General features: G+C 38.4%; 2 protein-coding genes and 1 pseudogene across 2 annotated transcripts; all 3 read right to left on the bottom strand.

Moving 5' to 3' along the window:
* Positions 1 to 9791: 9791 nt before the first annotated feature.
* LOC104428884 lies at positions 9792 to 15104 on the bottom strand (annotated as a pseudogene).
* A 2570-nt stretch (positions 15105 to 17674) lies between these two features.
* Positions 17675 to 18976, bottom strand: LOC108957229 (disease resistance protein RUN1-like). The gene has a single exon (XM_039316621.1). It carries the CDS (start codon positions 18974 to 18976, stop codon positions 17675 to 17677), a length of 1302 nt encoding a protein of 433 aa, XP_039172555.1.
* A 1576-nt stretch (positions 18977 to 20552) lies between these two features.
* On the bottom strand, positions 20553 to 23728 carry LOC120295448 (TMV resistance protein N-like). The gene is made up of 4 exons (XM_039316618.1): positions 23223 to 23728; positions 21529 to 21799; positions 20677 to 21219; positions 20553 to 20573 (listed from the first exon to the last, which is right to left on the bottom strand). Exons 1-4 carry the CDS (start codon positions 23726 to 23728, stop codon positions 20553 to 20555), a joined length of 1341 nt encoding a protein of 446 aa, XP_039172552.1.
* Positions 23729 to 26890: the final 3162 nt, after the last annotated feature.

Below are 26890 nucleotides of genomic sequence, written 5' to 3'. Positions count from 1 at the left end.
TTACAAGAAAACTGTTTTCGGTTCATATCATGCGTACCTCAGCAAAGTTTTTATAAAAATCAGGACAGAGATCGCTAATTCAGGTAGCAAAGGTAGGTGCACGCATCTTCCTTACGTCTGACCAAATTCATACCAATTTCCTAGGCATTAAATAGAACTTCGGTTTATAATGAATAAATGCTTCATCAAATTATGGAATAGGTTTTCTTGATGCATGTCATGTCGATGGCGAAAGTTTTAGTATTATTCAATCGAATACTTCATTAAACTTTGGGTTATGTAGGTTCTACGCTACCTTTTATTTGAATAATTTTTTGTCGTTCTTACGATGGTGTATAAAGGAGATGACTATCCCACTGTGGACGGTTTGCATAGGTGTGTACCTACATATATAAATATATTTTTCCGTATTGCTATGTAAGATAATTAAGAAAAGCTAAACCGGCATCATAGGGAAAAGTACCAAAACAGTCATAAACATTTTGTATTGGTATCAATTCAGTCATAAATTTTTCAATTGGACAAATTTAGTCCTAAACATTTTCATATTGGTACCAATTTAGTCCATCTAGCTAATTTAAGCCGGAAATTGCTAATGTGGCCATCGACGGTCTTATGTGGTGCCACGTGGACAAATTTTAAATTTTTTTCAGATTTTTTTAAATTAATTTTTTTTTCTCCTTAGCCCTTTGCCGACGAGATCACCGGCCACAGTTGGTTGGGACGAGGGCCCCGTGTCCTCGCCGCCACTTGCGAGGGCCACCACGCCCTCGCCAGCCACAAGTGAGGGTGTTGGCCCTCGCCCGATCCGGGCGAGGATCGAAACCCTCACCCATTGGCCGGCAAGGGCCTCTGCGCCCTCGACAGCCACATGTGAGGGCACGGCGGCCCTTGTTTGTGGCGGGCGAAAAACACGTTAAAACTCTATTTGTTTTATGGAAAATAAATGATTAAATGATCATGTGAAATAATTAGTTAATAAGTTTTTTTCATTATAGACATAAAATTACAATAAAAATAGGGAAAATTTCAAAAAAGGATCCAAAGTGCTCTTATTTTCTCAAATAAGGACCCAAAGTGGATTTTGTTTCAAATAAGGACCTGAAATGGCTTTAGTTGTTTCAAATAAGGGCCTAAAGTGGCTTTAGTTGTTTCAAAATAAGGACCTGACCTCGCTGGTTGCCGACCAACTAAATTTATCGATCGGTCAAAGATATTTTCGTCATTTGACGTTTTCTCTTTCTTTTTTTCCTTTTTTTTTTTCTAGTTCTTCTTCTTCCTCTTTGTCGATGGCTATCGAACATCGATGATGTCCATAAAGGGCCAAGTGAGGGTCGTCTTTGCCGGCGAGGGCCACCCACGCTAGCCACAGGTGAGGGATGGCGTCGCTTGGGCATGGTGACCTCACCCAGGGGCCATCTACGAGGTCGGCCCTCGCTAGCTACTATAAAGGGCCGGCAAGGCCATCCCTCACTTGTGGCTAACGTGGGTGGCCCTTGCCCAGCCTTCTGTGGGCATCACTGGTGGTCGGCCGACCATCGGTGAAGAGGTAGAAGAAGAACCAAAAAAAAAGAGGAAAGAAAAAAAGGAAGGGAAAAAAGTCAGAAAATGGCAAATGACGAAAATACTTTGATCGCCGAAAAGTCAAGTCCTTATTTGAAACAAATATAACCACTTTAGGTCTTCATTAGAAATAACATGCCAACGAATAAATCAGTCTGTCGAGGGTTTCAATGTGTTTTCCTTTTCCTACACACCAGAGACCCATTCCTAGTTTTAATGGGCATGTGATGGCCAGTGCATTTGCTCGCCGAAAAGTCAAGTGATGGCCGCAAATGAATTGTTTTCCAATACAGGTCAAGATTATTCATCTATTTCGTTCTTGATATTTCAAACGCATTATTATGTGCTCTTGCCTTGTTCTTTATGAAGTAATTACAGCAGCATGTCCACGCCCAATGCAATGGAAGCAGTAATGGCTTGTTGGGAGATTGAGCGGGACGGCAACATTTTTTCAGATGAAGTTGCGCCGTTTATGTCAAGAAGGGCCTGGTTATCCCATCAAGCACACTCAACCCAAGATGACTTGCTAGATGGGGTCTTCTTCATTAATAATTTCAAGTTCTTTTTAGATGGAGTATCGCCAAACATTTCAGTAAACTAATCATGAAGACTGAAGCTTCATAGTTCGGAACTCAAGTAGTTATAGATGAATGTGCAAATAGGATTGAGGTAGGATTGATTTGACAATAAAATGTCAACCTAACACAAAGTAATAAGCATCATTCATGGATAAGATACTTTTCATTTGCCATATGCATGAGATGGTGTAAATAAACATTAAGAAATAATATTTACTAGATTTTATGCACGAAATTAAATCTATACACGCAGAGGGAAAAAAGGTGAGAAAAAAGAAGAAAAGAATATTTGGCCCAATATGGACAAATAGGCAAAAGGGTGAGGAAAGAGAAAAAAAGAAGAAGAAGAAGGATATTTAGCCCTTTATAGTTTATATGAACAAAAATTATTGAGCTCATGCAATCTTAACTTACATAATTTATGTTTTCCCTATAAATTTTAATTTTATGACAGTTATCTTGTCTATATATATACACAATAAGCCTGGTTTGGAATTTTTTTAGATGTATGAGGTGAGGCTCTTTTCTTTTGTTCTATGGTTTAGCAAACTCTGGACTAAGATTTTTCAGGAATTCAATCTTGCTTGAAATTAAGACACGATATCACATGTCAACACTGTTGCAGCGGCGCAAAAGCTATACAATGTAGCACAATAGGCATACACTATATATATTTATTTATTTATATATAAGGTGAAGAGAGATCTCTTGTACTTGCTTTGACGGAAGTCAGACATGCCCTTTCTGAGGGTCCCACTTATATTAACAACAATTTGGCTTTGCCTTGTATCATCCCAATGAAAAGGAAAGTTTCCTCTCTCTCCCTTTTTTAATTTTTAATTTTTTTCTGTTTACAATTATTTGGCTATAGAATGAATTATGCAGACATAGATGGCATCCAAGGTAGATGCTTGAATGCAATTCGCCTTCTTAATAAACAGAACAGCATTATGCCAATTCTATCTGTTAACTTGTCTTTCTTTGGATCAGATTGGTTTACTCCATTGACCACAAGGGCTTTCCTTTTGCAACTGTATCATGAATGCAACTAGTATTAGCAGAATTCTCCTAGCCGTGATCCCTAAAAACAGACTCTCCATATAGGGATTCTTGCCTCGATCCGGGCCACAGACCTAATCTGATCAGAGGCATTGGATTTGTGTTCGATCCGCATCATCAAAAGCGTCCCCTTGGGTCCAAACAAGAAATATTCCTCCGCGTGTGCATAATCTCCATTAGATTTTAGTGAACCATACTCCATTCAATCACCTTCAATGGTGAAAAAGACAGCCTAATAATTTGAAGGGCATAATCTGTCATGACGTATTAATAATAGCCCATATTGATTAAGAACTTAACAGCAATTTAAATATAAACGAAGCAAAGATTATCATCATATTGATAAAATTTAACAAACTTTTGGATAGTTACTAAAGTTATTTTAATGGTATCTTCTAATTCATATGTGTGAAAACCAATGTGATATAAATATCTATGGATCTTTTATGATCCCGAAGTCATAATACGGATGTTGATAAACAATTTATCAATTTAAAGTGAAATCGACGACTTATGGCCTTGCACAATATATATAATCGTGAAACTTATTGCCCCGATGTGAACTTATGAGCATGTCACCAAAAGGTGAACTATAACATATTGGTTCTAATTTGAACATTTATCAACTCAATTTGAAAGGCGTGCATGTTTGTTTGAATCTAAATTAAAGAAAAAAGTGTGTTTTTTTTTTTTAATTTCCAGCAAATTACAAAAATTATACAAATTTAAAAAAGAAGAAGAAGAAGATATGCGTGTATGTGTTAACATTGTGTTAAAAGTTTCGGGAGTTTTGGTCTTAAAAAGATTAAAAATATGTTAACTACAAAATTTAAATTGAGAAAGAAATGTAAAAAATAAAATCTATCTTACATATGCTAGTGACGGTCAAAAATTTATTGATTTTTATTAAGAACTTCTAATCAGTTATCCATAAAAACCTACAAATCCAAAGTTAACCGCCCAAAATACTTAGAACAACTAAGACCTCAACCACCTAAGCCCTAAGCAAGATGCTAAAATGAATTTAAAAGGAGTGGCAATTTGGTCTTTTCAATTTAAGGTTTTGCTTGAGGCATGTGATATATTCCCTGCTTATTATTGGTCTTCCAAGCATAGCAAGGTACATTTTTTCTTGAATATGTCAGGTAATTTCATAAATATTTGTCTCTCTACTTCATAATCTAATCTTTGGATGCGACCAGTTGAGCCCTTAATGATGGACTCCTCCTTTCAGAGTTCAACTAGAACACACGTGGATAAATGGATTTTGGAGTTGCCATTTGAGCCCTTCTAGGAAATGTCTAAAATGTTTCACAATTTCTAATTTGACTTTGGTTTCTATATATACCTAATGATGCTTATCTACTATTGAATAGGTTCTCAGAGCATAGGAAACAAGTCTGTGAAACAAGAAAGTGAAGAGATTCTTGTGAAGGTCACTCCCCTCTTGATCGTGAAGATTAATGTGCACTTGACTTTGCACATATGTCATGGAAGAAGCCAATGCCTTATTTTACTCAATTATGTTGTTGTTTATAAGTGTTCGTGCTCTAGTCTAGGCAACAATTACCTTACAAGATGTTGTTCCAACAATTATTGAATGTTGTTTAGCACTTTCGGAATATGAATGCGGTAGCTTGCCCCTCCTGGTTGGTCATGCTTGATTTGCAATTGGTGTTATTTTATCCATGTAATGCATTCCCTACTTATTATCGGTCTTCCAAGCATTGCAAGGCACAATTTTGAATCAATGGATCTCGTTTTATATGCCTGGCACCTTATATTTTTTTCTAGTTAGTATTGGCTAATCTGCTGCATTTTGAATAAATGGATCTCATTTTTTTTTCCCTTTACAAATGGCTCTGTGCAATTTCTTATAGTTGCTTTGGAGAGATGAGATTGAGAATGCTACATTGGCATTGGGAATTTTTGTCATGCTCATTGCTTTAGTACTCTGTTTTAGGGTAAACACAAAAGCCCCAATTTTTTATGATTGCGGTTGTTGATGCATAAGTTTCAAATAAGAAAACCTTGGGGCTTTTGCGTTTACTTTTGTTCTTGGAGTGCACCCAACATTTTCGACAATCTAGTTCCTTTGTTGCCCTGTTTTTGGTAAGGTTGAATAGTGCTCATGTTGTTAGCAATCTCGACCGATAATTATTGGTTCTATTTTTATTTCGTTTTCAATTTTAGTTATTATTTGCTAATGGATAATTGTTGTTTATGTTACTAGAATATGTTGCCCATAAGGTCTTTGCATGGGGGGAGTGATTATGAGGTTGTAACTATGAAGAACCCAATGTCAATGGACACCAAAACTTGTGTTTGACATTCACTTCTTGTAAAAGTAGCACTATTCTCGGATGAAATGGATATGACTTCATCTTTTTAGAATTAAATTTGTATTTAGTTCATTTTTCTTCTTTAAATGATTAGATATCTTCCTCAAATTATAGAGACTTCAAAGGATGATATCGTCGCACACAATGTTAATGGAAAATTTGCATTCAATATTGGTATGATGTTTGCTAATGAGAATGAAGCATATAAGATATACAATACATATGCAATTTGCAAAGGATTTGGAGTGCGAAAAGGACAAAAAGCGAACAATAGTAAAGGAGTACTGTGAAGATGCACATTTGTATGTAACTATGAAGGATATTCTCCACCAATCCTACCTCATGAACAAAGAAATATTTATAGGACAGTGAAGAGAACTGAATGTCAGGCTTGCATTAAATTGAAAATTGAAAATTGAGTCTAGGAAGTTACTAAGTTTGAAAATGTTCATAATCATCATTTCATTGATGATAAACAAAAACACCTTATACGCTCATATCAACGTATTACAGATACTAGTAAAGGTATTTTGACTTCTATGACTAGGGCTGGTATAAGGGGTATAAAAGCATATTCCTATTTCTATGATAAAACAGGTGGGCCAAATAATATTGATTTTACATTACGTGATTGTCAAAATTTCTTACAATAAAAAAAGAAGGAATCTGATTAGTAAAGGTGATTGTCAAAGCCTCATCAATCATTTTAATTGCTTATAATTAAATTGAATCAATTTTTCTTAACACATTTCAATTGAATGAGGAATAGAGACTGACCAATGTTTTTTGGTCGGATAGTATATTCAAGTTGGACTATGATAGTTTTGGAGATGTGATGGTATTTGATACTACTTACCGTACAAATAAATATAATATGATATGTGCGCCTTTTGTTAGCTTGAATCATCACTGGAAAAATGTTCTGTTTAATTGTGCATTCCTGATGGATGAAACTATTGCTTCTTTTGTTTGGCTATTTCAATCATTTTTTGAGGCAATGGGTAATAAAGCACCAAAAACTATTTTCATTGATCAAGATCGTGCTATAGCAAATGCTATTAGAACCGTTTTCCCGAATTATGATCGTTGTTTATGTATATGGCATATTAGGAAAAATGCTACACATCATATTGCACATCTTCTTGGAAAGGCAGGTTTTCGTGATAAATAGTGGCACAGGCTTCTATATCATTGTGAATCTGAAATTGAAATGGAGACCACTTGGAAAGCTATGTGTTAGGAGTAGGGTGTAGATGAGAACAAGTGGTTGGATAATCTGTATCGTCTGCGTCATAAATGGTATCCTTCATTTGGCTGTGATTTTTTTTCTGCGGGAATTAGATCTACACAAATAAATGAGAGCACAAATAATGTATTTCAAGATATGGCATATAGGACGATGATTTTATCTAAATTTGTCAGTCATGATGAGAAGTAAGCTGAAAAAATGCGCAACATTGAAATTGTTGATGATTTTGAGTGTGCTCGAGGAAAGTCACATATTATGGTTGAAAATAGTGGAGTTTTGCAACATACTGCACAAGTATATACTCATGTCATTTATAGGAATTTTCAGGCTGAGTTATTGCATGTTTTATCTGAACATGTTCTTCAATTAGAAACTGATGGGCCTTTACATACTTATATTGTAGGAAGCGGAAGTAGTGAATGGAAGCATATTGTGCATTTTAGTCTGAGTAATTCTACCATTTCATGTAACTACAAGTTAGATGAAATGCAAGGATGGTTATGTAAGCATGCTCTATACATCTTGACAAATGTTGCAAATGTTACAAGCATTCTATCGCAATATATTTTGAAAAGATGGACAAAAGTTGCAAAATAAGAGACTTATTGTGAAGATGTTGCATAAAGCTCTCATGATGCGATTAAATTAAAGACATTGCGTTTGAAGAGATTGATGCGGTTAGCTTTAAGTGTTTGAACGATAGTGTCAATCATGATGTAACAGAGGAGCTTGCAACTACAATCTTATTGCATCTTCGTTCTCAAATCACACCGAAAATGCAATCTCTAATATGTAAAGATCATGTTGATTTCTTGGGGAAATGTGATGAATCTAAATATGTAGAAATTGTGGAATTCAAGTACTTGATCCCTTTTAGAGAAGGTTAAAATATGTACCAAATACTCAGATCAAGGGTGCCGAGGAGAAGAGAAAGAGAAAAGCGTTTTCATGCATAGGAGGCGCCTTGTATGAGGTATGCCACTTGTTTAATATGGCCAAATGATTTCATCAATTATTTTAGCTTATTTTTGCATGAAGTCATTCTAATACTCTCATTATGTTTGTTTGCAGGATTGACATTAATAATAGTTTGCAATCATTAATGTTGGTCTTTCTCAAGGTACAAGTAACATTTGCATTGCATAAATGTATCTCAATTTCTTCTTAGTTCACTATTTGAAGTAAATCAAGTAGAATATATGGAGGAACCTTGTTATAGCTTAATCCATCATTCTATGACCGTGTTGAAATTCTGAGCAAGGGCTTCTGCCGGTTCAGAAATACTAATTTTGTTGGGCTTTGTTAGACTATGATCACAAGGTTAGTTGGTTGGATTATGATCACAAGGTTGGTGTAACCCCTGCCGTAAGGTAATTCAAGTTGCCTAGCTAGTCCTTAAAAGCCCTTTTTTTTTTTTGCCTAGGTTTCTTTGATGTGATTCTTTCATTGTTTAGATTACTTTGTTTTCATTCTGGTTGTGCTAGTGAACACGTTTGATCTGTTCAAGATTAAATTCAACATTTTGGAGCATGATTTTAACTTCAAAATTGTAAGTTGAAGAAATGATAAGAAATGTTTACGATACATTGCAACCTGAGGACATTTTGTATGAGTGACTGTCGTGAGAAGCAAGTTGCCATTGCCAAGTAGATAGAGAAAATGTTTGTGTAATCAAAGAAAGTTGAAAAAGGGCGCATGGCAAAATGACCAAGATGAAAGATGGCTTTTGATTTCGAAATGATAAGACAAATTCTCTTGAAAGTGTAGATGGTTAACTAATTTCAATTAGTGTAGCTTTTGGATTTTTTTTTTTTTTTTTTTTTGCTATGAGCATGCACTTATACATAGGATAAGATCAATCCGCACCTCCTACGTCTTTTTGCTATGAGCATACACTTCTACATAGAGTTGGATCAATTTGTAAATATTTTTTGGGACTTGTATAGTTCATTGCTCCTACTAGAATAAAGAATGCCATATTATGATGTTGAATTATTATTATTATTATTATTATTTTATTATTATTATTATTATTATTATTATTATTTTGGTAAGGATGATGTTGAATTATTGATCAATGCAACAATTCACTTTTGGATGTAAGTAGTTTTTTTTTTTTTGGGAAATTACATCATGAGTATTATACCTACTTGAACTACTATTGACACCCTCTATTGTAATTAGACTTGGATTTTTCCTTGTCTGGTTGGATCATTTAGGCTGCGTTTGGTAACATTTCTGTTCAAAAATTGTTCTAGGGAACAAAAATAGAAAAAACTATTTCTGTTCCTGGAAACAATTTTTAAACAGCAGAACGCGTTTAATAACTGCACAAAATTCATGTTCCTGAAATAAAAAAATAACAGAAACACGTTTGGTAAACTTTTATAATTTTTTTGTTTCTTTTAATTTTTTTAATATTTTTATTTTATTTTTCCTTTTTCTTTTTTTTTTTCTGAAATTTGTTTTTTTTTTTTATTTTTTCTCCCTTTTGGCCGGTTGCCAGCCTCGGCCATGGCCGGCGATCGGTTGACGAGGGCCAGTGGCCTCGCCTAGCCACGGCGAGGCTCTACAATGATATTATGCCCTTGATTTTAACATATTGTAATGTTAAACATGCGTTTTTCTTCATTTCGTCAATTGGTGATAAGCACAAAAGTAGGAAACAACTCTTATATTGAACTGATCAAGAATATATACCCAAGCGTACAACTCACATTTGCAACAAAAACAAAAATTTAGAAAGGTGGAGACATCACTAAAACGCCCCCACAAAAAACTAAGAAAAAGAAATAGAGTTGACTGAGAAAATATACCAAATATATTAGGACAAAATGGGACCAAGGTACCACATACTTTATCCTATGGTGGGTCATTCATTACAAACGCTTGAGGCTACGTTCCTAAAATCATAAAATCAGCCAAAATTTCCGCATCGACATCGATGCCTTTTTTTTCCTGGAAGCTCCGACGCCAAGGAACTGGTTGCAGATTTATTTATCACCTTCTATTGTTGCCGCGAGCTCTCCCGCCACCGAAGCCACGAGAAAACCGGCCATTCCTTTGGCCAAAAAAACTACCACCTCTACCCCAAGAAAAACCATCGCCCCTACCACCATAGCCGCCACGACCACCCCCCACCGCCAAATCCTCCCCCTCTTGATTGGTCTCTCTCCTGGAGACACGGCAATGTTTTTACCACCTCTAAGCTTACATTTGCTGCATTCTCCTGACCTGCAAACTAGAGGAGAGAGAAATATTAAAATCATTGGCTACAGTAGGCTGATTAATTTACAACATTGCTAAAATAATAGAAAAATCTATGGAAAGTATGCATAAAGTGCAGCATCACTTATGACTTAGGAGCCTGCTGAGTTCTGTAGTTTAAGTACCAGCAAGGAAACTCTAGATCTTCAGCTGCCACATCAAATACAACGCCATTTCCATCAGCTGTGAGAGTAAGACCCTTCACAAACTCTACTTTGTCTTCAGGCAAGAATCTCCTCAGGACACCGAAAGCATACCTAAAATCAAAGTGACGCGTAAGCCCAGAGTCAGATCAGGTGAGAATAGAATACAGTACCAAAGCTAGAAGGGGGCCAGCCCCCACTTCCACACAATATCTGCAAAGCAGTACTGCAAAGCAATACAACTATTTGCCAACAGAGATCTCGCATGCTTACGAAGGTGTATAAATGGGCCTTCCAGTCTCAAGAAGTAAGGTTACATGGTTTTCAAGTGACGAAAGCAGTGATCTGCTCTTTATTTCACTATAACCCTGAAAAAAGGAAGAGTACACATTATATTTGTTAAATAACTGAAGAAAGAAGGAAAAGAGATGTGTGTCAAGGAAGTGCAATTAAAGAAATAAGCTTTGTTGAAGTAACAAGACGTGAGTGGAAAATAAACTTACAGAAGCTTTAGCAAGAGCCTTTGCAAGTAATTCAACTACAGACATGCTTGACGTGTTCAGTAGTTGCTCGGCTACAGACTTGAATGCTGGAATGACACTGCATTTTGGAGGATATTAGCATCTTGTTACAGGCAATGATTCAGCTTCTCAGCAAAAAGAATGACTGTACCTATCAAAAATTTGTCTTATTGATTCTGCAGCTTCGACGCCAACAGCTTGAGCAACATCACTTGGCTGCGGAGCAGCGATGTGTTCAAATTTTACACCAGACTCTTTCGATCTTAGATACATTTGCCCTTCTTCAATCATACAGCATGACAGCTACTCTAGTATTGCCCAGAAAACAACATTGCCCTCAGAATCTGGCGAGCTACAAAAATAATGAAGCTACAGAAAATGCAGGTTTCAAGTTGAACAATTACCAGCTCTCCCTATGCGTCTAGATCTATGAATATATGCTTCAACATCACGTGGAGGCCTGCACTTAACCAAAAAAACAGAAGGCCAACTATCAGCATGACTGCATTTAACAAAAAGAAAAACAGCAAATCAAAACATATCACATACAACATACCTGGATAATTCACTGGACATCATTGATGTCCAATCCTCATGCCACCACATTCGTGGCCACCAATATCATAAACTTGCCAGACCTGAAACCAGCAAGCGTAACCTACACACAAGAAGCAAAGTTTAAGCAGGGAAAAGCATGTCCCGCGTCAATTAAGAGGCAAAAAAGGTTTCGGCCATTTTAATATAGATGGTCATTGGTAGCCATTCTAAGCATGTATCCGGATGGTCTTTTACATTTTGTTTTTGCTTAATATAAATCTTGTGGCTCGCACACACTTCTTTTAAATCTGAAACTCTCGAAATCATCACAACACTCAAGTATCGTCATATAAACTCAGAAATAATTCATTCATAGTATTTGTCAAATTCAAATAATATTTTAAAGAACTTATCGCTTTTGCTTAAGTGTAACCAAACATGTCCTAGAGTGTGAGAGTTAATTTCTAGAAATACTTGCGTACACGAAACCAGAAAACAAGTGACACACAAAGAATGCATCACTTAAACAGATAGCCCATGTGAATTAACAAAAGAATATTGTTTCCAGTCATTATGCCGGACCTACCAATGAATTAGATCCAAAAGCAAATGCTCATAATTCATTCTATTGAAGCCTAGACCTATGCATTCATCACTAAAAAATTTGAGGGTAGGTACCCCACTATAAGCATCAGCCACCTTTATTCTCTGAAAATATTTTGTAATTAGAGGGAATTTTTTGCTATAGACCAATATCTTTGCCTCTGGATGTAACATTTATTGCCATAATCATATATACCTTGTGAAGCCACCGCACATCAATATATCAACACTCTACAAGAAAATGAAATTCTAGGCAAACTAGGTTGGTTGATTTGATTAAGATAGTAACAAGCTCGCACGACATTGTCACCTGCTATATGTGGTTGACAACTGGAAAGCAGGCAAACCAACTATTCATAGTCATGTGATTTAGTATAATAAACCATGCTCTATCTTCTTTGTTCATCTCCTCTTCAGTGTGTTACAACATTAATACTCTTACGTGTATTAGTATCTCTAAAGATTCCAAAGATTCTGCACATTCATCATTTACCTTTCGTTGGGCTTGTTGTATGTCTCCATGCAAGGGCCGTGCTCCAGGCAACAATCCTGAAAGTTGAGAAGCAAATTCCTTTGTCTCAGTAAAAATTATGGTACGGCCTCCACTAAAGAAAATCCAACCAGAGAAGAAAGTTTAAAAATTGTATAGTGTCAAGTAAATCTTGTGACTAACAAAAGAGCACAGCATTGAAGAAATGAAAATGGAAACAACTAACTTACTGTAACAGCATATATGTTTGGGATAAGCTGAGGTCTAGCTGAGCTTGTACAAGGAATAACAATATGCCTAACATTGGCGCTGGCCTTCATTTTCTCTTTACCTACTAGATCTATAGTTCTCTTGTTCAGTTTAAGGAACCTAGAAGAAATCTGGAAATGCAAAGTCACGCTATCAGGAAAAGTTGAGTGAAGATGAGTTTGCATGACAGCAAATAAGGAAAACCAAATATTGACGACCAAGATACAAATTCAGAACAACAAAACAATTTTGCTAGATTGAGTTACATACACCCTTCACTCAGTCCAGTAAAGTAGCGCTAAAGAGCAGCGTCTGAACTTTATTTGTATCCTTCACCTTGCCTGCAAGAACCAAAAGAATTGAAGGATAAGTATATCTACATCTATCAGCAATGTGGTTAATAAAAAAAAAATCACATAATTGAGACAGAAATTCTCCTAATATCTGAGGAGATTATCGATTTTCAAACTGCAGCCTAGATAATGCCTTATGTAAATCTACTCAGACAAGCCTCAAGCAGAGGAATAGTAATATTGGTTTGAGCCCCTCTTAATGTATGCAAAATAAGAGATATGTTACATGTAGTAGAGAATTTAAAAGGCACAAAGAAAATAAAGATCTTTCTTTGAAAAAAGATTTAAAAATCTCTTCTTTAAAAGGTTCTAAGCAACTACATGATGCTGAAATTGAAAAACCTATTGTCAAATTTCAAAAAATAACATCACTAATAATAATTGTAATTGGAATAAATAAGTAAAGCATATTTCCACCAGAAACTTCATAGTGAAAAAAATTAGTACACACACACCAAGAATTAGCTCCACATCTTCAACAAAACCTATCCTTAGCATTTCATCAGCCTCATGAAGGACACGGAAGGTTAAAGAGCTCAAGTCAATATTTTCCCTCTCAATGTCGTTCTGCCACAAAATGTAACAACTGTGAACATGCGTTATTCCCAGTGGATGAAAGAAAACCAAATAAGCTTCCAATTCAATGAATTACTTTCACCTGGCTAGGTACTCCACCATACAAACAACATGATGTTAAGCCCACTACTCCACCATAAACTTCAAAATCAGAAAACACCTAAAATAATAGAGTAAACGATGTCAGACATCTATCTTTGTAAAGAGATGAGATTATTTCCATTAGCTTGATTGCAATACATGCTTGACCAATTCCCTAGTAGGTAAAAGCACCAAAACACTTGGTGGCCTAGCACATCCTATCTTCCTTGAGGTTTTTGTAGGCCCATTCGTCAAAGATTCCGAAATGGGCAAGACAAAAGCTAGAGTTTTGCCTTGGTACAATTCACACAGTGAACAAGGTGATAATCAATGCTAAAAAATTAAAACCCATCAACTACAGAAATGAGCAAACAGTTCAAAAACTGATGTTCCTAGTAGCCAATCATCTTTAAAAAAAACTTGAAATGCAACTGCAGCCAAACAGTCTTCACGCACTTTTGGTTTTTATATATCAAATAGCACCAATGAAGTAATGTACAGATGACTCTGCCACAAACTAGAAGATTTATTTAGCTGTAGGTTTTTTGGTCGAATTATCAGCTGTAGGTTCGAATGCCTGTAAAGATCAGTCGGAATTTGTCTTTTACAGTGACAATAAGGGCTGAAATATAGGGATTTAGGACCAGAAATGCACGAAAGACATTTCACGAACCATTTGCACTGTGCTACACTCTACACCATAATTGCTTTGTTGTGCCATTAATTAAAACAACATTCACCAAGCTCATACATCAACCATTCACTACTCATAGAGCAAATAAAACCTACTTCTCTTTTCATATATGTCAGCTTTGTGACCTTTTTCCGCATCACACACTATCATTACTCCAACGTCCAGGCCATTCACTTCTCTAACTTGTCAATTAATTAGTAGATTTCAAACAAGCACGCAACTCGACATGTCAATCCTGTGGAATTCAAATAAAAAGTTTTCATACCTAGCCAGTGCAGGCACAGCAAACCAAATCGGTCCCATCGAGGACAATATCAAACCTCATGGTCTGAATGGGAAAAAGCACATCGATCCCATTGTCCTTCAACTTCAACCTCAAGCTGTCCGAGATCCTGAAATTTGACACAACGGTGGGGTTCTCCTCCTGAGCCACCTCATCATTGCCGTCACTCAACCTCGTCTTCTTCTTCTTCTTCTTCTTCTTCCCCTTCAAGTTCTCGGGGTCAACCAACTCAGAGCTGGTCTCGCTCTTGTCTTCCTTGTCGTCCTCGCGCAACTCCAACGCCTTCCTCTTCTTCTCCTTCTTCACATCCCCTTGATGCTCTAGGAGCTTTGGCTGCTTGGATTCGGAGCCTTTGCTACTGCTCTTCTTTTCCTTCTTATGCTTCTTGTCCGACGTTGGAGACTCGAAGCCACCATTGGCCTCGAGTTGGACCTTTGCCTTCATCTTCTTCTCTTTGCTCTTCCTTTTGGAGTTCTCTGGGGATTGCGCTGAATCGGACACAACTACCGAAGGCATCGATGAAGTTGTCGGGAACAACGAGAGGAGTTTAGGGGACGGGAGGGGAAGGAGGAGGGTAGTTTTGTCCTCTCTTCTCTTCTCCTCCTGTGCTCGATCTCTGCATTGGAAACAATTGAAGGCAGAGGCGGAGGGAGAGGGGGCTCGGGACCCAGCTACGATCGGCGGGGCTCTCGAAGGCCAATATGCCAGCGGCAAATGACTAGCGATGCTTTTGGGGAGGCGAAGGAGGAGTTGAAGCACGAGGCCCTCAGGTCCCAACCATCAACCTCGAGGACATAGAGTCCAAAGACCTCACGGCGGCTCGGAGTCAGAGCTGATGACACGCTCGTTAGAGGAATGCAATTGAACGGAGGTCAAGAAGTTGCCGAGAGACCAATGCGAACACAAACCTTGTGCTCGATCTCCACGGGAACCGTTAGAGGCGGAAGGGGTTGGGACTTGAATGCAACTGGCGAGGCTCTTGGAGGAGGCGGCATGCCAGAGGCAGATGACCGACAAGGCTTTTGGGGAGGTGGAGGTGGAAGCGAAAGCAGAGGGGGTGGGATGCGCGGAGAAGGAAACACGGGTCTCGGTTGTTCTCCATTTGTTCTCCTGCGAAGAGAGAGAGAGAAAAAACCCAGAAAATTCAATTGAGAAGAGAGAAATTTTTCGGGCGGGAGCGTCACACATTTCTCAACCCACTAGCGTGTCTTTTCTTCTGCCAGCGAGCCAAGTTGAGCCAAGCCAGCCCTTTCATTTTCCAGCAAGTCCCCAAAGGACACATGTCGATATCTGAGTGGTATGTGCGCATCACGTCAATGGATGACGTGGCGCGCACATACCACTAAATATTTTCTCGTTAAGGCACACACAATCAATATCTATTATGTGCTTGTTATTGAAACACACCAAGCCTATGGAGCTGTTAATGCCTAAAATTGACTAAAGCATAATAAACCTGAGACACAATGGTTATACTAAAGTGAGCATATATGTATTAAATTGTATTGCAAGTTGCTTCTGGAAATGAATTGGCTACGTATCATACTTCTTAGGTAAACTTCATTTCCTCCTCTTTTCTTCAACAAATCTACTTCAATAGCTAAGTGAATCATACTTCTTAGGTAAACTTCATTCCCTCCTTGGTGTATGTCCCCATTATCGTTAGCTAGTGGCTCTGGCCATATAGGACATCCTAAGAAGAGGTATGCATACTCACAATACTTCAATGGTTTTAGATCAACAACAAGAGGATAAAATCCATCAAGACAATCCTCTCAACAAGTCACAAAACCATTTCAAAAATTCACAAGCCATATTTGCATCAATACATATAACCCTTTGCAATTCCATCCACAAAAAGAGTGCATTTCATGAACAATTTCTCAAACCATTTCATAAGTAATCAACTCTTAAACTATTTCAAGAGATATTTTACTATGACATTTCAAATAACCGAACAAGTAGTAAAAACCCGATTAAGCTTTTATGGAATAAAGATGCTCTAAACATCATTTTTTAAATAAATATCATAACATGCAATGTCTCATTTATAACTTATAGCATATCTAGCTCCTATGATTTTCAAGATGTAAGTTTACAAATCATAGAAGTAAGCACCACTCCTCGCTAACCAAAAGCCAAATTAAAAGCTATACCTGCTTGAAAAGCTTTAAAATCTTATCAAAGAAAGCATTAACCAAATGTCAAACTTACATATCAACTAACCTCAACTAAGATTATATTAAGCGACGCTAACTATTGGGGTCAAAACGTCCATTATGAGTCAATAAAAAGGCCGCACAAGCATCAAACTTGCTGTAGTGAACAAAGCAACAACCTAGTCTTACACAGCGAATTTTGGTGCGTCATATCTCTCTACCTTAACTTGTTTCAAGTGAGTGCACAGCCAAAAGAGAGCTCATCCAAAGTACTAAATGATTAAAACTCCTTAGAACCAAATTTGGCCGACAATTGATGAAACCCAGGGTGGAACACTACTGGTTGCAACTACTCTAAAATAATTTTCAAGGCCTTTGACAAATCAATATCTCTCAAAGGGAAAGTCCAAATCGCATTCCATAAAATCTCAAGATTCCAAGACAACCTCAAGTTTCAAAACAACACAATTTCACGGCACAGCAATCTCTACAATTAATCTAGGAACCTAAAACCCGAACTAAACTGACCTAATATTACAACTTAACTGAGGAATTCCCTTGATTTAATCAGATGAATTAAGGTTTCGAATTCTTACCGGGTGCTTCGACACGATTTACGCTAGCTTTCAAGACCTCCGAAGTGTGCATGCAACAGAACCCCCTTCCTCCCACTCTTAATTTCCTCATTTTTGTTTTCTCTTTCTTTTGCCAACTCACTCCTCTCTTTTTATGCTCTTTATTTTTCCAATGAACCAGCTCCAGAAGGAAACAAGAAGATGGGCTAAGGAAAGTGGACTAAGGTCTCTTGGGCCTAAATTTTCTTTTTCAAGAGAGGGCCTTAGTGGGCTGAGGTCTCTTGGGCCTAAATTTTCTTTTTCAGGAGAGGCCCTTAGCTGGCTGAGGTCTCTTGAATCAAAATTGTAGTTTTCAAGATTTGGCCATTCGTAAGCCCGGGCATCCAATAACATCGGCATCGCATGCATTTGGTAAAGCAGGCAACATTTGCAGTGATACACAATAATAAACTCTCAACGACTGTAGCTTTTGGAGTTGCTGCATATGAGGAATGAATCTTTCTGTGGAACTACAATCTCCAGTTGAGGATGGTTGGGATTTGATCTCAACTAGCTGACGGCAATACTCCACACTTAGCACTCGGAGCTCCTTTAAGCTCGATAGATTGGATAGCATCACAAGCCGCTCACAGTTGCGCACTTGCAAATGCCGGAGTTTCTCTAGCTGTCCATGCACATTGTCGAACTCAATCTCTGTTAACCGACAACCAAGGAGCTTTAATTCAATCAAATTTCCCAAGTTGGAGAGCAGTGGCCATTCTATTGGTATCTTGACGTCTTCTAAAATCAAGTCTTTTAAACTAGACGGAAGCTGTGTCAGAGACCGTGGGTCTGGACAAGTTATTTCAAGTGATCGGAGTTGAGAAAGGGAGCTCAAGTCAGTCGGAGGCAAGTTGCAATCGGAAAGAACCAGTCTCAACATCTGCAATTCATGCAGCCTTCCAAGCCACTCTAGGTTTGGAGTTTGAACCCGCCCTTGTGTAGCTTCTAAGAACGTAAAGTCAAAAGCATGATCAGTTATGTCCAGATGAAGTAAATTAGTGAGGTTCGAGAGGTCGGGGAGTGCCTGCAATGATGAAGAGGAGAACTCTAGCTTTATTAAACTTGTTGGGAGATCTGGTAACATCTTAAGCCTGTTACAATTGAATAAAACAAGTTCTTGGAAATTAGGGAGCTGGTTAATCGTCATTGGTAGTCTACTAATATTGCTTCTGGACAAGTTAAGAATCGTTAATTGGGATAGTCCCATGATTTCCCTTGGAATTTCATCTACAAGACTTCTACAATCTCTAGCAATCAACTCCTCAAGATTCTCTAGAGTCCATATGTTCTCCGGTAGCTCACTTATCCAAGTGCGATCCAAACACATGAACTTCAACTGTCTAAGATTGCCAATAGAATCAGGTAATTCTGTAATAGGTGATTGAGATAGATCCATTTTGAGTAGTGATGCTAGTTTTCCAATGGAATTTGGCAATGCTGTTATACTAGTGCTAGATAAATCCAAATAGAGGAGTGATCTCAACTCTCCAATGGAATCTGGAAGATTTCCAAGCTTAGTGCAACCATGTAGAGATAGATGTTTTAAACCTAGTAGCTTTCCTATCGAGAGTGGAAGTTCTCTAACATCATCTTGATATTCCACCTTTAGCATTGATAAGGATTTAAAACCACCAATTGAGTCTGGTATTAGAGGAACTGCAAACTTGTCAAAACCGTAAAAGCCTTGATCAATAATGCCACATTGACAATTGGTCGTACTGATTTCCAAGTACTTTAGGCGTCCTAACTGACTGAGAGAGCTATTGATTCCTTCCAATAATATACAATCTTTGAGAACCAATCTTTTCAAATTCATGCACCTGGAGAAGTCAGGTGTCCTCATTAAGCGTTTGCAACTTGTCAAATATATGACTTTCAAGTTATCATTCACCTGTGGAACAACCAATTATCAAGGAAAATAATGGCATAGGTAAAGATCAACACAATATGACAAATGTGTACACACATAAAGGAAGACGAATGTATTATATGAAATTGTACCATGCATGGTCCCCATCCATTCCAATCTTCAGTAATATCACTCTTTGAAAGCTTGAGGACTGCCAAGTTCTTTAGACATAAACCAGTGGTACGTAGGTTGGAAGGGCAATGATGCCAAGAGAGCCATGTTAGATTTGAAAGAAGATTTTTGAAGTCTCCGACAAAGTTTCCCCCATCCAATTCAAGGAACCTTAAACTAGGCAACCTTGAAAATTCACCACTTGTAAAATTATGCGCGTCTACAAGTCCTTTGAGTTTGAGTGCTACAATGTTGTCTGTTCCCTAATAATTCCAAAGCAAAAAATAGCCACGAGAGCGAATGATTCATAGTAAGTACTAGATATTAGAATAGAAAGCATATATACTATAGGAAAAAAGAGGCACATATATACTATAGGAAAATTATCGAAAATGTCTTGAACCTATTGAAATTGTGTCAATTCAGTCGTGACTTCTTTTTTTGGACAATTGAGTCATAAATCTTTTGCATTAGTGACAATTTAGTCCATTTGACTAATTTTGGTCAGAAATAGTTGATATAGACATCGGCCGTCTTATGAGACATGGTAGATGTTGACATTGACAATTTTAAATAATATTTTAGTAATTTTTTAATTATTTATCTATTTTTACTATTTTTATTTTCTTTTTTATTTTCTTTTCCTTCCTTCTTCCTTTAGCTGGTCACCAAACCTTGACAACTGGTCAAATGTAAAGGCCGATGTAGCTCGCACCTATCGACCTAGCCAACCCACTACTCTAGTTTATCGCCAAGGTTTGACAACCAGTTGGAGGAAGAAGGAAGGGAAGGAAAAAAGTTGGAAGAAAATAAAATAGTAGAAAATAAATATAAAAAATTAAAAATTATTAAAAATTGTCTAAAGTCAATGCCAATCGGGCCACATAAGATAGCTGACATATGCATCGGTGAATTCTAGCCAAAATTAACCGAATGGACTAAATTGACACAAATATAAAAGATTTAGGACTCAATTTACCAAAAAAGAAAAAAAGCTTATGACTGAATTGATACAATTTCAATAGGTTTATGACTTTTTTTGTGATTCGCCCAAATATTATCTTATACAAAAAGGGCAAGTTTCATGAATTATTATCTCTCCCACTTACATGGGAGTGGTAATGTTAAAAATTAGTTTTTTATTTTAATGTTGCTCATTTTCCTTAAATTATGCAAAATCAACAATGTCCTGCGTACAAAAATGAGCAAAATTTTGGGCAAAAATGAAGTCTAAATACACATAACTGCACGTTAGTTTTCCATAAGCAATTAACTTATTTACTAAGACATACCAGGTTATTTTGAACCACATTTAAGGCATCCGTCAAACACCACAACCTGCTGCGTTTTCCAGGAACTAGAAAGCATTCTTGTCGAACAATCTCTCTTCCAAGATCTCTAAGTTGGTCGTGCATCCATAGTCTATCATCTTCGATGACTTTTATCAAAGATAAATGAATGAGGACACTGAATCCAGTTTTTGGAAAAAACTCACAAGCTTTCCACATGTAATATGCAGGGATTCTTTCTTCACCGATGCAATGACATGCAATATCAAGAAAAATTTGCCGTTGCTCGTACTCTAATTCTTCATAACTTATCAACAGCTTTTTCTGGACATCCTCATTGGGCACTTTCTTCAACTTCTTCAACGTGTCTTTCCACGTCATCTTGCTTTTTGAGTGCAGTAATGAACCTATGACCTCGAGAGCCAATGGCAGTCCTCCACAAATTCTGGCAATTTCACTTGAAATACTGATGTAATCATGTCGAGGTGAGTTGCTTTCTAAGGAGTGCTTGCTAAATAGTTTAAGAGCATGGTCAAAGTCCATTTGCTTCATTTCAAAAAAATAGAAATCTCAATGAGCCAATGGGATGATATTATCATCTAGAGTGTCGATTTCGGGAGTCAAAAAATGAGTGTTCCTAGTTGTGATTATAATTCTGCTTCCCGGACCAAACCATTTAGACTTACCAGCTAGTTTCATGAGCTTGTCCCTCTTGTCTATATCATCAAGAACAATGATCACTTTTTTATCATAGAGGCTATTTATAATCATGGCCATCCCATGTTCAGCATCCATACTAAAAGAAGCATAATTGGTATGGAGAATGTCAAATAATAATTTGGTTTGTAGACTTACGATATTGTCTACACGAATATCTGAAAGAAAGCTTGAACCTTGAAACTGTGAAGAGATGTTTTTGAAGATAGCCTTAGCAAGGGTTGTTTTACCGATACCGCCCATACCATGAATCACGATAAATCGCACATCGAAAGTGCCTAGGCCTAGCAACTCCGTAACGGCTTCCATTTGATCATCAATACCTACCAAGTCATCATGCCAGTTTCTCTGTGTATAACTCAGCTTTTTGAGAACTTCTTCTAGAACAAGTCCTATAAGTTTATGTTGGCTGCCACGTACAGACAGAATTTGTCAGCACAGAACCATACACATCTATAACCAGAAACTTAAATTGTTAAAATCAAGCATTAATTATCAGCTTATTTGATATTCGGTCCAACACAAGCCGAGGTTGTTTTTTGAGCGTGGAAAAGGCAGTTCTGAATAGTTCTCAGATGGTAAAATAAGCTAAATTCTAACAGGCGAAGTGACCATCCAAACTATCTCGCTAGCCCAAAGGCCCAAAGAGGCCCATTTCTTTTGGATTGTGCCAAGTTTCTTGGATGGCAAAGGCCGAAGATGAACCAAATCACGCATAAAAAGGGGAGAGTATCCTTAGGCGGGACCTTATACTCGCGAGGACCGATACTTTAAGTGGGTTGAAAGGAGACGTTCTTGAGTGACTCATGGGTAAGGTTAATCATCAATTGATTACTCTAAGATTCAAGTCGTAATAAGATATTACCACGAAGAGGAACGGCATAAGATGAGATAAACTATGTGCAAAGTGCAGTCAATGGATCAGTTAAGACTTCTAATATATTTTTTTGCGGACGCAATTGACTTTTTGAAAACAAACATAGCAATTTGTAGAAAAGTTGCCCAAAAAGTCATAAAATTATTGTGCTTTTGCCAATTGAATTTTAAATACTTTCATATTTTGTCAATTGAGTTTGTCCGCCCAATTTTAGCTGAAAATCGCTGACGTTCCTACATGGCACAATCAGCATTGATATTGATAATTTTTTAGTATTTAATATTTTTTTCGAATTTCTTTTTCTTTTTCCCTTTCTTTTTCCCCTTAACCTTGGGCTGGCAAGGTTGCCATCAGATCATCCCTTGCTAGCCACAAGCGAGAGCGTTGGCCCTTATCCGAATCCAAGTGAGGGCCGCGATTCTCGCCCTTTTGGTTGGCGAGCACCGTGGCGCTTGGAATAGGCACAGAGGCCCTCACTTGTGGCTAGCGAGGGCAGCGATGCCCTTGGCCACACCAGGTAAGGGTCGTTGGCGCTTGCCTATGGCCGGCGACCTCGTCGACAAAAAGAATAGAAAAAAGAAAAATAAATAAAATATTAAAAATATCATTAAAAAAATTGTTCATGTTAATAGCAACCATGCCTTGTAGGACAACCAACGTCCATGTTAGTGATTCATTGCCAAAATTGGCTGGATGAACTCAGTTGTCAAAAGGTGAAATAGTTTATGAATCAATTGGCAAAATTGAAACATTTATAACTAAATTAGTAACAGTATAACAGATTTAGGATTTTTTTTTTTGACAATTTACCTACAATTAGCACAACCATTCCATCTTCCATTTGACTTGAGAATATTTGTTTGTGAGTGAGAGTTGATCTATGTAATGAGTTTTCATTAGATAAGAAACTATGATCTAACTTTAGAATCAAGATGCAGAAGTTGTCATTAATTACCCGTGATCTTTTAAGTTCCATCCCTTGATTCCAGCGACCTCTCTTAGGGCCTCCTTCCATTGCTTTGCCACGTCTTCACCAGACTCTCTCTCATGCTTTTGTAAAGCCGTACCATAAGATCCGGTATTGAGCTTAAGATCGGATGCATCCACCTCGTAGAATATGGGCAAAATCACTTTCTCGTCTCTCTTCCTATGCTCCACCATGGACGTGAGCTCGCGGAGGCACCATTTACTAGAAGCATAGTCTTTAGAGAAGATCGGCATGTAGATTTTCGAATTAGAGATTGCTCTCAGAAGCTCGCCTCCGATCTCTTCCCCAACACGGAGCTCTTCGTCATCTTTAAAGACGTGTATCCCAGCTTGGATCATGCCCGCGTGGAGAGAGTCAGTGATGGTTAAACGAGTGTCGGGCCCTCTGAAGCTCAAGAACACCTCGTAGTCCCTCCCTAATGTCGATGAGGATTCACCAATGAGGGAGAGAGACTTTTCTCTAGGACGTTCCATTCTTGTGATCTTTGGCTACAGAAAGGATATCAAACTTTTTTGCTCATTCAAAATTGCGACTTTCCAGTTACCTTGCGCTCGTTGGCAATTTATAAGAGGAATGGTCGACTGACTTTTTTTTGTTCCAAAACAACTGTTGACTGATTTAGGCTCATTGGGATCGACAGGAGATGCGAAGAAAGATCACTTCTGCACATCCACGAAATCACCTGCCTCGGACAAGTCTTCATTTGTAGTTCATCACGCCTCCTTTTCTTGAAGCCATGGCTTTTCGCTGTGTTATCTCGAAACCTACCTGAGATAATTTGTGGAAAGTCTTTGAATGTGTTAGAACCTATGAAGCACGGACACGTTGACCGTGCTTTCGTGTCGTGTCCGACACGTGTTGGACACGTCGACACGCTCGGACACGGTCAAAGTGGTCAACACTTGTCGGATTTTCCACATCAATGCTGATTTTCCCACAGCAAAAGCTAATGTCAGGTGACTTCGAGATTCTTTAAAGATCGGGCCAAATGGGCGAGCTGCCCCGAAACTTCCCCTTCTCCCCCTCTCATTCAGACTCTTGGTTACAGGTCAAGCCAAAGGAAAATGACTGGATCCTCTTGTCGGCCACTTGCCCTTCACAGATAGCGTGAAAGGCACCCTTACTGGTTGAAGTCAAAGTCTCAGAGCGAGAGGTCCTGGTCTCTAATTACCTGTATATTTTCACACTTCCGGTTGAAGTCAAAGTCTCACAGTTTCTTTCGTCCCTCCTTTGTCTGTCTTTCTTTGACTTCTTGTCAACAAAACCAGAGATAGATAAAAGAAACAAAACCGAGGGAGAGCACAGGATTCGGGTGGATAAGGGGAGGGAACCAAAGGAGAGAAAACAGAGAGGACGGGGGAGAGAAAAAAGAGGAGAGCGTTAGGTGCGTGCGATGTCTAGAAGGAGAGCTCAGGAAAAAAGGAAAAACAGGAAACAAAAGAACGGAGAGGGGGAAGAGACGGCCGGAGTTTTCTTCTTCTTGGTCTATCCATGGTTCCGGGAGTCAGAGAGAAAACAGAGAGCCAAAAATAGAGGGTGGTAGAGAGAGAGTAACCGGTGAGCTTTCCTTGCCGTGGGCGTCACTTGTCGGACTTCTTCAAGTTGCTCCAAAAAGCCGGCCGCTCTTTGATCAATTCATTTGCATGAGCCATTTGTTTTGATTTGGTCCAAGAGCTTATCCCAAAATGCATTTGCAACCTAAATAGTGGACATGGAATGACTTGTTGTGTGATTTAATTCAAATTAGAATTATCCGTGTTTGGTTTCGATTCATCGTTTCTCATTAGTATGTTCTGGATGTCCTAATAACTTGTCCCCGTTGAAAGATATTTGATTTGATTGCAACCCTGACCTGTCGGTAAATGATGGAAAACTTCAACAAGGACTTGGTGCAAGTCGCACCTCGTTTGTTGTGCTGTTTGTGCCACTGTCCAGACTGGTTCACAGCTTGGACGGTGGGCAAACAGCCTTCAGTTCACCGCAATCTGATTTGAGTCAATCGTGGAAAATTTCTTATTCGTGTCTAATCAACTGTTTTGTTTGAAAAGGTCTATGCTAGTGTTATTAAAAATTGGAGAATGCGGGGTTTGGTGGAATAATTAGTTTATGATCTTTATTGGTTAATAATCTATGATGGTTTGACCTGCATGCTTGCCTCTTTCTTGTTAGCTATGTCTACATTTAAGGGTGGTCCGGTTTGGTTCGGATTTTTTTTTTTGGGTCAAAAGTGATATTTGTTACATTCATGAAATACGATAAGTACAAGACATCAATGGGTAGTATTCAGCACATAGAATTTCCGATAGTGCAGGAGGAGGTGCGGATTGCCAGTTTTGAGAAGGGATCGGTTTCTATGAAGCTTCGCAATCAGATCAGCAGCGTTGTTAGCATCCTGCATACAGTAGGTGAGCGATGTCCCTTTGGCTTTAAGAAGAAGGCTTCTGCATTGTTCCGCTTCACATTCCATGGAGGTGCGGCCCGGCCCGCTATGCTTTCTTGTACTATTAAACTATCTGTTTCACAGACTACTTCTACCGGTTGTACTTGCTCGAACACTTCTTCTCCCACGTGCGTTTGCTTTCTTGAGTTCAGAAACTCCAACCCGTTCAAGATAGCTAGGGTTTCGATCTGAACAGGGGAGGAGGCTCATACCTGTTTCGCGAAGTCGTCGATGAGATGCCCCGCTTGATCCCGCAAGATACCAGCGACCGAACCTACCGATTCGCCGTTTACCCAGGAGCCGTCGACATTCAGTTTCAGCTTCCCGTTCTCCGGCGGTCTAACGATGAGGTCATCTGAAGGTTGTTAAGGCTCGGTCCGGAGGTGCTTCAAGGCCCGAAAGCAGGCTGAATACCTATTGATCAGACGGGTCTTCGGTCTGGACAATGGGCCATCAGTCCGTCCTCATTTCACTTGGCCACTCCGAGCCGATCCTCAACTATTCCCTTTTGTGGCGTCATTAGGCTTTATAGTTAAACAACGCAACGTTTCATCATTTCCTCATCATTCTTTGGGTCTTTAATCACGTTTATTTTTGCTTGCATTCGGCCTAACCTCTGTTTTGGAGGACATACAAAGAAATAACTTCGAATAAACTAATATGCTACATGACACGGAGCTATCATTTTTCCCTAAAATTCACAGCCGTAAGCATTGTTTTGACGGTAAAGCAAACACATTATTGAACTTCCCAGCACGTGAAAAGACTATCGAAACAGCAGGGTCTGTGCGCCAACTCAATGTTCTTAAACCCTTTTTCTCGAGAAAATATTCAGTGGTATGTGTGCATCGTCCGTTGACGCGGTGCACATACCACTCAAATATCGACACGTGTCCTGTGGGGACCCGCTGGAAAATGAAAGGGCAGATTCCGTAGCTTGCACATATCACTGAATATTTTCTCATTTTTACGTTTTACTGGTGCATGGATATATGTACACAACATGATCGAAATGCTTTGACTTTGACTATAACAGCTGGCAAAACGTTAATTTTTTTATTTGCCTTCTATAATTATGTATTAGTGAAGTGCGAATAAATAGCCAAAATGAGTTGGCTCGGCTGGTAATGTTCAAACTCTCGATACACTATGCCTAGATTCAAATCTTGTTGCAGGAGTCCCCTCTAGTGAAAAG

This window comes from Eucalyptus grandis, chromosome 1, assembly GCF_016545825.1.
Source record: "Eucalyptus grandis isolate ANBG69807.140 chromosome 1, ASM1654582v1, whole genome shotgun sequence".
Lineage (NCBI taxonomy): Eukaryota > Viridiplantae > Streptophyta > Magnoliopsida > Myrtales > Myrtaceae > Eucalyptus > Eucalyptus grandis.
The sequence above is the reverse complement of the archived record's forward strand: the minus strand, read 5'-3'. Positions and strand labels throughout refer to the sequence as shown.

Bases quoted from the DNA above. Each gene is read 5' to 3' on its own strand.
- LOC108957229 (XM_039316621.1), bottom strand. From the start codon at position 18,976: ATGCTAAAGGTGGAATATCAAGATGATGTTAGAGAACTTCCACTCTCG.
- LOC120295448 (XM_039316618.1), bottom strand. From the start codon at position 23,728: ATGGAACGTCCTAGAGAAAAGTCTCTCTCCCTCATTGGTGAATCCTCA. The intron at 21,220-21,528 runs GTAAGTCTACAA...TTTGAAATGAAG, and splicing joins ATATTCGTGTAGACAATATC to CAAATGGACTTTGACCATGC. The intron at 20,574-20,676 runs GTATGTCTTAGT...TTTTGTACGCAG, and splicing joins ATGTGGTTCAAAATAACCTG to GACATTGTTGATTTTGCATA.